The sequence below is a fragment of the Pempheris klunzingeri genome, chromosome 14 (genome assembly GCF_042242105.1).
Source record: "Pempheris klunzingeri isolate RE-2024b chromosome 14, fPemKlu1.hap1, whole genome shotgun sequence".
Classification (NCBI taxonomy): Eukaryota; Metazoa; Chordata; class Actinopteri; order Acropomatiformes; family Pempheridae; genus Pempheris; species Pempheris klunzingeri.
In genome coordinates, this window is record NC_092025.1 from 15,913,610 (window position 1) to 15,926,708 (window position 13,099).

The 13,099-nt window shown below is 40.7% G+C and overlaps 1 protein-coding gene across 1 annotated transcript; it reads right to left on the reverse strand.

Annotated features, from left to right (window-relative positions):
• Positions 1–157: 157 nt before the first annotated feature.
• adad2 (adenosine deaminase domain containing 2) lies at positions 158–11,160 on the reverse strand. The gene is made up of 10 exons (XM_070844081.1): positions 11,036–11,160; positions 8,510–8,654; positions 7,917–8,049; positions 5,388–5,516; positions 4,697–4,847; positions 4,280–4,450; positions 3,680–3,894; positions 2,839–3,073; positions 437–569; positions 158–268 (listed from the first exon to the last, which is right to left on the reverse strand). Exons 1-10 carry the CDS (start codon positions 11,158–11,160, stop codon positions 158–160), a joined length of 1,548 nt encoding a protein of 515 aa, XP_070700182.1.
• Between the last annotated feature and the right edge of the window lie 1,939 nt (positions 11,161–13,099).

A 13,099-nucleotide genomic window follows, 5' to 3' on the forward strand; every position in this document is an offset into this window, starting at 1 on the left:
TCAAACACCTACATAAAACTGAAAACAACAATATTATACAGAAAACAAAACCAGAATTACTCTTCAGGGTTATTAGTGAAGAGCATAAAACAGCAGTAAACAAAGTCTCAAGAGGAACTTGGATAAACTTCTACACGGTCTGTTACTGGGAGCATATTCATGTGCTAAAGCAGTCCACCAGCTTTTTTGAATTCCAGGGGCCTGCATGGTTGCTCAGAAACTGCTGCTTGACCAGATCTTTGATCGTCTGGTAGATGACGGCTTCCACCTGTAAAACACAAAACCATCCATGATGTCATGCATCACATCTCTCTAAAAACTGCACTGAAGCACAGTTCCAAAACGCACATTCATCAGAGCCACATTAGTTTTACAGCACCACAGTTTTGAGATTGAGCACTCAGCATTCATGTGATTATCTATAGCTGACACACACCTTAACGCTGTGGTAGGTGGGAAGATCCAGCAGATAGCTATGCCCACCCATCTGTGCAACTCGGCGGAAATAGCTGTAGAGGGCTCTCTTGCAAAGTCTGCTGGAGAAGCCGGGCCCACTCACAGATGGAGAGCTGGGTAATAAGAAAGCGGACCATAAATCTTATTCCAATTAAAGTGTCTCACAAAAACACAATGCTTGTGTCCATAAAGGCCTAACAAGTTCTGAATTTATTTCCTGTTTTTTGGAAGATTTTGAATTCTGCATTGTTTACATAACGTGCAGTTCAGTGTGCATCTGCTTGTTGTCGTCTTTCACAGCCTTAGTTGAGATACAGAAGTGATTTGAGGATACACTTTATCCAGCAACCATATACAATAGAAAAAAAGAATAAGCAAGTCAATTAGAGTCAGCAGCCCAGTGAAATAATGGAACATTCTTGTCTACTGAGGACACAGAATTGCTTTAATGTGTGTTTAACACACACACACACACACACACACACACACACACACACACACACACACACACACACACACAGAGCTCCTCCGCCAATAAATCACAAAGAAGCTAATTAATTAGCAGCAGTGAGGGGTGGATGATGTCCCGTAAAACATTCACTTGTAACACCAAAATTGTGAATGTAAAAATGTGTGGTTATTTCTGAACTGCATTAAGTGGCTCGCTCTAACAATGTTTCCACCTCCAACACTATCCTGGAGGATGCGGTCTCAGCTTCAGGGGCTCAGCTGTGCTGAACATAAAAATGTGTTTGGCAAGACAATTCTGCGCTGTTACAGCAAAAATGTTAAGTGTGGTCAGGCTGAGTGAGGGAAGGCAGGGTTTCCCACAGGCAGCACTTACTACTGCTGCTTAGCAACTTCCTGGTGGAAACCCTGGAGGGGACCCGTGGGGAACAGACCAGTGGTGAGGAGCCCGCTGGTTTCCATGAAGACAAAGTTTCAGGTGGTTTTGAGTATAAAAGCATTAATAGAAGCTGACGTTGGCAGATGACTGCACCTCAAATCATTTTTAAGACGACATATTATGCAAAATGCACTTTTTACTGTCTTTTAAACATAAACGTGTCCCCAGTGGGTCTCAAAACCATCAAACTATGAGAATAAACTCTCCTTTTTCTATTTCTCCTGCTCCATCTTCCAGTGTTTAATTTTGGCCCCACTTGTGATGTCACACATAGGCATCTTTTGAGCATATGACCTTGTTCAGTGTTAGCATGATGCTCGGCTACTGTGTTTCCCCTTTGACCTTCGGGGACGGCAGAGCTGATGCAGGAGTTTTTGGTTGGTGCCTGCTCAAGGAAATTAACCAATCAGAACAGGCTGGCCTTTTTGGGAGGGGGGCCTAAAAGAGACAGAAGCTAAATAAAGCGATCAGAAAGATGGTAACAAGAGCAGCATGCAGTATGACAGTATGAGAAAAAGAATGTGTTTTTTAAGCATTACAGCAAGTAATGAGCTGAATATGTATCCTTTAAGGTCTGTTCCAAGTCCACTACAATATCTACAGCCATTCCTCACCCCACCCAAAACTGCCTTTGTCTTTTATTACCAATACATTCTATGTATAGTTGATTCTTGGCACAATTCAAGAGATTTGGGTGCACGCCAAGATATTTAGGGAACAATTAATTGCTTCAATGGTGAAGACCATAGCTAAGAGAAGCTTGGAATAATTGGTATTGGTACTTTTAGATGGCTAAAATAAAGAAGTCTCATGAGGTAGAAGCAACATTTCCTTTTGTTTTCACACTATAATTTGAAAGTTTTCTTCCAGTAGGTGTTCTTGCCATTTTCCAATTCAACTTCACATCCCCCTGCACACTTTATGTCCATGTAATATTTCCCTTAAAAGTTATTTCCAGGAGCCTGTTTTTCTTTGTCTGATAATTTTGTTTAGTTGGAACGTGCTGCAGAGCTCACACGCACACTTTGAACTGTACGGTTGCCTAAAACTAATAGTTCAGGCTGCAGGACAGAAGCTGAAATACACAGCAACACTGGGAGCAGCAAGCAGGATCTCAAGTCTATTTTTGGCAGTAATCTCTGCTCAAGGACAATAGCCTCCAGTGAAAGCCATGTCTGTGTCACACTCCAGCTACTGGACATCAGCAGTTGTCTGCAGCTCCAAAACCAAGAGATGGCAGGAACCCCAGGCCTCTTAGACTGTCAAACAAGCAAACTGCATTAGGCTCAGCCAGCAGTTCTACTCTTTCCCTGGGACTGGCTGAAGGAGTGTAAATTAGGTAAGCTTGAGTCAGGTCAAGTCTCCCTGCACCAGGAGTACAGGACATCATACTAGTCCTACATGTTTGATGCAGAGACAAGTTAGTGCACTTTTTCCATATATCTTGCAGCAAAAAGAATGCATCTGCGTCTTACCCATCGATGATGAAGCCCTTGCTACTGTCTAACACTTCAATATCCTTGTCTCCGAGGCACCAGTTGATGCTGAGATCATCATGCTGCGGGGACGTCATAACAGGCCCCACGTAGTCGCCGGAGAGAAAGAAGATGTTTTGTTTTTTGTAGGATGGTGGAAGGATGTCCTCTAATCCATCATACAGTCGGTTGTTGGTGATATCAGACACTTCCTCATTAAAGGGCCTCTGCCCCCCTAAAATAAACACAACAATCTCACTATTTGCAATCAAATTGCTCAGGAATTTACGAACACACCAGTGAAAGAAATTAATCTATGTAACATAACAATCCACATACAGAAAACATATGAACAGATATCCAAGTACTGAAATCATAAAGGAATATAGACAATAGGCAATAAAATAGTTAAAGAAAGACGGTGAGTATTCCCGTTACAGCTGGTGCATCATATCATATCAGCAGCTTCAGTTTACTTATTTCAAAAGCATTTCACACAATTATACCACCTGGGGTGTAAAATACTGTGTTAACAAAGTACCATCTGAAGCAAAGTTTATTGTGACCGCCTGAAATTGAATAAATAGTTTGACATTTTGGGAAATACGCTTATTAACCGCCTTGCTGAGTTATATGAGAAAATTCATTTCACTCATGTCTGCACATTAATAAGAAGCTAAAGCCAATTTGCAACCCAACTCCCCAACTGAGAGAAACAGGTAACAAAATCTACCTACCAGCACTGCTAAAGCTTATTAACACCCATGTTATATCTCACTTGTTTAAAAAACATAAAACATGGTTTAACAGGGAGTTATTTACTGGACTAAAGTCTCTTTACCTAGCACCATGCTGGTGATGTAGAGTGGCTGGATGAAGTGGCTCAGTAATGCACCCTGAACCCCTGTGACAGTCCAGCTACACAACTTGTCACTACCGGACATGCAGCAGACTCTGGCACCCCACAGACTCGGGTCAAGGTATGCTACAGGGACCAGCAGGCCCTTGGCGTGACACTGCAGCTTAATAGCTGTCCAAGGGTTGTTTGCAGGGCCCCTAAACAGGACATGATGTTAGATTTTACACATTTAGATACCATACTAACCCAGAGCAGAAATCCTCATAACTAAAGAAATGTAAAACATAGATATAAAAACTGCTGTATACCAAGGGCATAGTTACAAAATATTAGGAGTACTACATTGAAAATAAAGTAAGTAAAATCAAAAAGTTAGTAAAATCATCTTAAAAAGCCAATTCAATTCACAGTACTTTCATCAAATTTATTGACTGTTTTGGAAGTTAATTCAGTCAATTCCTTCATTTTTAATCATCCCGATGCATTTCATACACACCCAGCAACATACTGCTTTAAATAAAGCAGGCAGGACACATATGGATATTGAAACAATCAAAAGAAGTGAATAACAGACGATTGTACCTAAAGTAGAAGTTCTTAGCTGCTCCTTCAGGACACTGATTGGTGTAGAGGTGCAGACTGATTTTGGGTTTGAGGTGAAGCTGGTGGCTGTCTGCACTACTCTCGAAAATACAGTTCTCCTTGGCCTTTGGATCGGCATCGAAGAACAGCAAAAGCTGTTTGTACAGAAATCTGAACACAAGCCAGAAAATACCATTCTCACTTTGAGCCACACTGGCACTTTCAAAGCACTAGAGGCACCATGACAATTCATCCTGAATATTAAGAAAGCCTTTATTGATATATTTTGTTAGTATTTATAGTTAGGATTTTCTAAATCATAATTAAATATTTCTAATAATCAACTAGCTAATTATTTCTCATTTTAGCACCCAAATTCAACACTAAGTGAGTCATTGTTGAAATTTCCATGAATACCTCAGCAGAGCCCGTCTGGCGATGATGATGGCATGGCAGTCGTGGACCATTGTCCCATTGTAGCAAAGCCACCTGCTGCAGCTTGAACGACCAGCGCCCAGCGCCACCACCTTGTAAAGCTCACGTGGACGACCCGCTGTATCCAACACTTCTATGGAGGAAATGAAACAATTAACTCAAATTTAGCTTTAAAAATAAGACTGACATGGAGAATGACGTGTAAAAGGTATTTAACTATGAGGTGAGCGATCAAACATGTTGAACAATACTGTACATTTCCACACGTCTGTATAGCACATAAAAGACCTGCCATTAACAGTGAAATGCCATTGATATGCTGCCCTTATTCGTCTCTATTCAAGCCCTAGCTTGTAACTAAAAGGACCCGCATGTCATAATCTGGCAGGTTTCCTTGAATAAATAAAGTAAAGAAATAATAATTCTCTTGGGTCCGGGTGTCATCAGATAGCTTTACATCAGTGTCACATATATTTTCTTAATCTGCATATAAAATTCCCAAGTTCTTTCTGTCTGACTAATGTGGGGCCACTTTACTTACATTTGCAATAATGACCTGCCAGTTGTACAGGTCCTGTTCATGAAACACTTGAAACTTAAATATTCTGCATTTTCTATAACAGTGAATAGATAAAGGGATACAGTTAAAATACGCAAAATAGTCATATATTACCTCTTATCAAGACAAATGCTGCCATGTGGCTCTTACAGCCGTGGAAATCAGGGCACATCTTCAGGAGGCTGTCAAACGTCTCGCTACTGATTACTGCCATGTGATTCTTGTGCCAGTCAGTTTTCCAAACTAGAGGGAAGATAAGAATAAAACCACCTATATAATCAGGGACAGAATGTATTTTGGACACAACCTTGTTAGCAATGTTCTGAAAACTCTTACAAATCGGAGAAGTAGTGCTTTCCTTGAACATTTTATAGGCCGTTTGCGGTTACTGCACTCAGTGTTCCATTTTTGAGGATATGTGATCCTTGTTTTTTTTTTTTTAAATCACAAAAAAGTTAGAAGGTGTTATTTAGTTGGGAACATCGCTGAGGTTTTGCATGGTAAAATGACAGTGAAGCAGCACAGATAAAAACTGTATTGTAGGCCATTGCCTTATACAGCTGCAGTATACTGCATATTTCAAAACAATGAATAACTCTGTTCAACTCCATGTAACCACAAACAAAAAAAAGCTTCACAGATTTTTCATTTTTTCAAGTCACTTTTGCCTCCAATCTGCTTCAATCTGTATTTGTTGTAATTGTTGCCCAATGCATTATGAATTTTACACACATGTATACACATATGTGTATCATATACATATATGTACTTACAAAAAAATCTAGTTACAGTAACTGCGATTGTTAATCTTGTGAAAGAACCAACCAAATGAATATTTCCATCTAGTGTTACCTCCCAGATTGGTATTTCATTCAAGCCTTTGCAACCCTTTTCTTTTTGTGTTCTCCTAAAGCCAATCAAATAAAATCGTCTGTGTGTCTACAACTGTAGAGTAGAGTGAACGGAAAACGCAGTGCTGCGCTTGAGGAGCTTATCATTACACTGCATTGGTTTTGCAGGCACTTTAGTTCGTCTTACAATAAGTGCTTTCAAACTCCACAGGGACACTTTGGAAATGGGAAGTAAGTGCTAACATGAGGTGTCGGGGTCTGAAAAGATGGTTTTAAGCCTGGGTATGAAAACATATAATGACTCTCCTCTACTGACTTCACTCTGGAGTTTATTTCATGACTGTGTGAAAAAAAGGGCCTTGACCGAATAAGTGACTGCGGGGTCCTTGGAGTTACTAGACAGTCCAGACGCGTCGGAGTGTGGGGTTTCACTATGACTTTGAGGTAAGAGCATGGACTGAATAAAGGAAGTGGATGTAGCTTCTGAGACTGAAGAGTGAATCCAATGCAGAAGTGCCATCCATCCATCAATCCATCTTCAACTGCTTATCCAGAGTCGGCTCGCGGGGGCAGCAGTTTCAGCAGAGATGCCCAGACTTCCCCAGCCCCAGTCAACTCCTCCAGCTCGTCTGATGGGACCCCGAGGCGTTCCCAGGCCAGCCGAGAGACGTAGTCCCTCCAGCGTGTCCTGGGTCTTCCCCGGGGCCTCCTTCCGGTGGGACATGCCCGGAAAACCTCCCCAGGGAGGCGTCCAGGAGGCATCCAAAACAGATGTCCGAGCCAGCTCAGCTGGCTCCTCTCGATGTGGAGGAGCAGCGGCTCTACTCCGAGCTCCTCCCGGATGGCTGAGCTCCCCATCCTATCTCTAAGGGTGCGCCCAGCCTCCCTGCGGAGGAAACTCATTTCGTATCCGTGATCTCGTTCTTTCAGTCATGACCCAAAGCTCATGACCATAGCTGAGGGTAGGAACGTAGATCGACCCGTAAATTGAGAGCTTTGACTTTCGGCTCAGCTCCCTCTTCACCACAACGGACCGATACAATGACCGCATCACTGCAGACGCTGCACCGATCCGCCTGTCGATCTCATGCTCCATCTTTCCCCCACTCGTGAACAAGACCCCGAGATACTTGAACTCCTCCACTTGAGGCAAGTTAAGGAAGTGCCTTAAAACTGTATTCTTTCTAAGGTCCAGCAGGGGGCAACTCCGCTGGTTGCAAAAAGAAATCCAAATCGATGGAAGTCAATGAGAAAATGATCGTACTTCTCACTTGATTTATTGCCCTCAGTAAACAGTTTATGGCCTCATTCGCTGGTTTCAAGTCTTCTTCTGCACAGCATGGTGTTCATTTAGTAAACTTTGATCCCCAATTACATAAAAATAGACGATAAAGCAGGGTGTGCTTTACAGCGGGACTACATTGTGGCTATCGGAGCCGGTCTTCATGGAACAATGTCATTTCTGGCTCCAAAAAGCCAAAATGGCAATACCAGTAAAGCCAGACTCGAGGCTTCAAAACCAAGGTCCACAAACCAATGAGTGACGGTGGGTTACCGTGGCTACGTCCACTTCCTATATACAGTCTATGGGCAGGACAGATCAACTCTGCCCTGTAGGCTGCAGTAGCATCAGAGACATGAATTTGGATGCGAGCTGCAACAAGGAGCTAGTTTGAGTGAGTGAGAGAAGAGTGATGTGGGAAAACTCCAGACTGCCAGCAGTGCTCTGGACTAGCCCAAATCTGTTTTTTGGCATATCCATACATCACACGTGTGACTATTACTACTGCACCTTCAGTCTTTGTGCTCTTGCATGGATCCTTGAAGTCCTGGTTCTGGAGGAGCTCTTCATCTGATAGTATGCTTTCAGCAGGCGACATGCCAGGCAGAGAGAGCACAGCTGAGTCATCATGTGAGACTTCATCCTAAAAAAACAAAAACAAAACAAGATTATTCTGGCAAGAATGTGCACTGTCCTTTTCTCCTCTGTTCAGCCGTGAACTTGCCTCTCTTGTGCTCATCTAGGAAAGCATGTTGTTGTCAAGACATCATCAACACATGTAAACAGACTGTCGAGAGAAGTGAGACAAGAAGGGCTGTGTAAAGTGTGAGAATGTATTCCTGTTGTTCACAGCTTAAGTGAGAAGGTGACTGCAGATGGTTTTGAACCCTGCCTGTTAGCTGGATAATGATATAAAGCGCAGCTATACATGCCATTCAAGTAATCTCCTGTAAATGATCACAGACATTGAGATTTCACTTTGATGTCGGATTTTCAAATATGGCTTAATACCATCATTTATTCCCACATCATTCAAGGTTCTGTGAAGGACACCTTCCACCTGAAAGCAGAGAATCGCATTTGTGACATTTCCAATCAATTACCTCATCACCCAGGAGGATGTCGCCAGAATCAAGTGTATTTTTGATACTATGGATGGAAGCCATTTCCACTCTGGGTCCGTCTCCTCCTTCAGAAAGTAAAGCTTCTTTAACTTGGTCATGGTCTCCGGAGGCAGCTAGATTTTTCCTAAGACGATGACATAAAGAGTGACCACATTTAACATTGGGAACTGAATGGATGATCCCTCAAAATGTCTGGATGGATGTAAATGAACACTTGCACATCATGAAAAAACACAACAGTAGCTAAACAGTTAAATCAAGAACAAAGCATCATCACAAGGCTCACCAGTGCCGAGGCTTGCAAAAGTACATTTTAATTAATCTATGGTAATTTTCCAATGGAACTTACATTTGGAAATTTTGCACAATCTCAATAAAAAGATCACACCTTTTAATAGACAACTGATTTCGGGGGAAATGCACATGAAAAAACAATACAGAGTCTTATGGCATGTTTTGGTTATAAGTATGCCTGTTTAATTGAATCGTTATCACGCACTGCATTCAGCAGTGCACTCTTCCATCACATGCACAGATGATGTGCCATCATCTCATTTAATAGGAACTCAGTAAAATTACAACTCTCTGCATGCACAGTGTGTTCTCCCATCACATGTGCACTGTCTGAGCTAAAGGACGACACGCTCTCTATGTCCTGATTACATTACATGAATACATTTTATATTTATATTTACGTTAACCAGCAGACACGGCAGTAGCTTCAAGCTAAGTACTCAGTTTATAACTCAACACCTTCTGCTAGTTTTTGCTGGCCAACTGTTACCATGAGGGATGTAGCTTGATTGAGCATGCTAATTTAGGAGAAAGTTGATAAATTTCCAGTCAGTTTTATTGTAAAATATTTGATAAAATGTGTTGTTTACTTTAAACAATGAGTTTCCACACAGTACACATTATTGGCTCGAATTTTCAAGGTGCCATTTTCCACCAGTTTACTAGCAAGGTACATAACAAAGTACATCCGTTTGTTAATGTTTGTGAACAAAGGGCTTCATCTTCACAGGGTTAATCAAATGGAATGATACATGGAATTACATCAGTGCTTTTTAATAGCTTTTTGCTTTTTGAGGGGTTCAGACGGGATGTTTTCTTTTATTGTTGTTCAATGAAAGTTTAATACAAAAAGGAGTAAACTCATTTCATGAAAGTTCAACTCAATTGTTGATTTTTCTCATTTCTATTAGAAGGGTTTCAAATTGTCTGCTTATGATATGGTAAAGGGTTTGTTTCTATCTGTGTATGACATGGGAAATACAGCCTTAGCAAACAACCCCTTTATTTTCTAATTTATTCCAGTTGTTTCCCGTTCAATGCCATAAATTCCTGTTAATTACCACAGAAAGTTTCCCTGCAAGTGCCTAAAAGCCGTTTTCTCTACCTGCCTGTTTAAGTAGAAGTGGGAGGGAACAACCTGTGGATTCATGAATTACATCACAATGCTTCATATACATTTCAGGTATTCAGCTTCTCAAAGATTTTTGAGGGTATTGTGATCTTTAATTAAAGGTGAAGTTTTGATTGTTTTCATAGTGGACAGGAGAATAGAAAGATGAGAAAGGCAACAAAGGCTCAGAGCAGTTTCAAACAAAGTACCTGACATGAGTCACAACCAAATGAGCCAGTGGGCTGTCCACTGCCCTAAAACTTTAGGTGCACTCAGTAATGAGCTTCAGTAACTGACAGTGTGTGTGTGTTCCCAATTTATACTGGACACACTCGCCAGCAGCCTCCTCACCTGTCCAATCTGAAACCTCAATAACAAGAAGTCACAACAAAACAAAAGCCAAATTGCTGTTGCGAAAGAAAAAGTTACAGCTTGGTTTTATTGAACAGAAGTAAGATAGAGAGTCCAAAAAGGGTCAGTCCCAAAGAAATAGTGACAACAGTGACAAAGCATCTGTCATGTTTAAAGATGGTGTTAATGTGTCACCACCGTGGTGTGTTTAAAATTCAAGGAATCCTTTTTTTCTACAAATTATGAGACGAGAAGTGGACCAGTGGAAGCCATGAAAATTTCAATCTCTTATCCAGACAAATGTACATTTAGCAATAAGTTGGTTGTTCTAGTAGTTCATATATGTGAGACCTGATTAAAAGCTTTAGACCAGTCAGACAGTAAAAAATGGTCCCACAGCATTAATTTCCTCCAATCTTCCAATAATGTGAATAATATCCTTTGTAACTGAATGTTTCCTTGTATGTTTGCGTGAATAGTTATTGTCATTATAATAGTTAGTATTGTCATCATCACCATTTGGATTCTTCTTAGTATTTTACTCTAATATCCTCCTCCTCTCTCTTTTAGTTCTTCTTAAAGGCAGAATGAGTGAGAAAAAAAAAACGGATAGATTCATACAAAAGTAATCCCTCTCAATCATCACTTATGACCCACTAGAAGTGTGTGGCGGTGTCTATATCTACAGATAATATGTCCTGTCAAGTGTTACTGGAACCAGAACACACCACTGCCTCCTTTTTCATTACCTCAGCCCAGGAGCACCGCTATAATCGGGAGAGTGAAGGTGCAAGCTTGGCTCCAAGTCTGACAGAGACTGAAAACTAGAAGCACCACTTCGTGGGCTGCATTTAAAGGTTTCCTGCTCCGCCATGCTTTTTCAAGCAACCTGTAGAAAAATAAAATAAAGTTAGTCATAGATCAGATCGACAATTCCAGGAACTTTGGCTTACGATACAAACAAACAACACTCACACTTATAAATAAATAAAATAGCAGTACAAAACAAAACCACCTGAATTAAATTACTTTATAAATGACCTGAAGAGATCATGTCAGGCAAACATACATCCATGCTGCTTGATCCAGATACACGGAAAAGATTAATTTGATCCACCTTCAGTCACTTCCCTTCATTCTCCAGCATCTATCTGGTGTATTAATGTCTGTCAATAACCCTAAAACGTGGCCAGAAGTGTCCCACCCACATCTGTTTTTACCTTATAGGCATTTTGCTCCACGTTAGCAAAATGTCAGTGATATATTTTACTTGTCAGTCCTGCTCTACTAACAGTATGCTAGCTAGAGACAGGACTGTGCTCTGACAACTGACCTAGCTAAGTTAAGGTTAGCTTACGTTAGCCCGGTCAGTGTAGCCTGAGCTCCAGCCAATATTTAACTACAAAGAACATGGGTCCAACTACAAGCTGTTCTTTAACAGGCAATGAATTTCTATGCAATTAAATGCCAGTGTGACCAACTCCACAATATATCTTCAGCTTAGTTATTAATTTAAAGTGGCTTGTTTAAGCGTGGATGCTGTTACAGTCTATGTGGGCAAAGGTTTATTTTCCCCAAAAAAGGAGTGTGGCGATGAGAGCCTGTTCTGGATGAGGTATTATCGATCTGATCTATAAGACTATTGTTAATCAACAAAATGTCCCATTTTGCAACTGTCTTTATAGTTATCCGAGATACTTAATGCTGACATTTAAGTAACTTAACATAAAAAAAAATATCAAACCTATTACTTTAATCAACTCTAAATTCAACAGTAAGCAAATACTTGTAAACTGCTTGTAAACTGTTGGTGTATTTTAATTAATTAATTTATTAAACTGCAATGATCAGAGTGCCATCACAGTTTATCAAATTCATGAGCAAGACCAAGAGAAAACCAACAATGTAGAAACTTGGCTATATTCACTTATTTAAACAGTAGTCCACTGAAAGAAAAGCTGACTATGAAAGATAATATAATTACCTGATATTAGCCAAAGTTTAGTCTGATACAGTTGATTAACTCACAGCAGACAGTCAATGCTAACGCTACTCTGTTAGCTAGCGGCGAAGCTAACGTTAGCTTAGCTGTTTGTTAGCTGCTAGTGACAGTTAGCTTGATTTAACAGCTTTGTCAGCGTCACAAATTAGGAAAAGTTGCACTGTTTTAAGACAAAGCGGTGAAATTAAGCGGTTACACAAAAGCCAGCTCATTTCTTACGTTTTCATAGCTTAAACTTTGAAGTAAGTTTTGCTGAGGTTATACTGTGTGCCTTAGCTAGCTAGCTAGCTAGCATTAATGTGCGTTTGCTCTAAGAGGCGAGCTGCAGTCTTCTGTCTAAACAAGCATCTCACGCCATTATTCCATCAGATTAAACGGCTTTAAAATCCAAATAAAGTGTGGCCACATAGTAATAAAATGTTACCTTCGGTTTTCAGGCATTCCTCAAGACTGAATGAGACTTAGTGGGCGTGGTTGTGTCCATGTGTGAATCCAGAGCCGTGTGGAGGACGTGTTGGAGAGGACCAGGAAACTTTGGAGGTAAGTGAATTAAAATTACGTTTTTAAACATATTATGGTGCTGCAATTTGACTAGCTTTCGTATTTGAACAATGAAAATATAAACCAGCAGCCTAATGTTTCCATATTGACTCCAGACAACATGTGCACCATATTGCCAAAAGTATGTGGACACCTGAACACTGCATCTATATGTGATCTCATCCCACACAATGAAGCTTCCACTCTGCTGGGAAGGATTTTAGGAACCTGCCATGTGTCTCCAACTATATAATGCTTTTTAAGTGCTGTG

Coding starts and splice junctions, on each gene's coding strand:
- adad2 (XM_070844081.1), bottom strand. CDS start 11,160: ATGGCGGAGCAGGAAACCTTTAAATGCAGCCCACGAAGTGGTGCTTCT. Junction 4,848..5,387: donor AGCATTTGTCTTGATAAGAG/GTAATATATGAC, acceptor TTTCCTCCATAG/AAGTGTTGGATACAGCGGGT. Junction 269..436: donor CCACCTACCACAGCGTTAAG/GTGTGTGTCAGC, acceptor TGTGTTTTACAG/GTGGAAGCCGTCATCTACCA.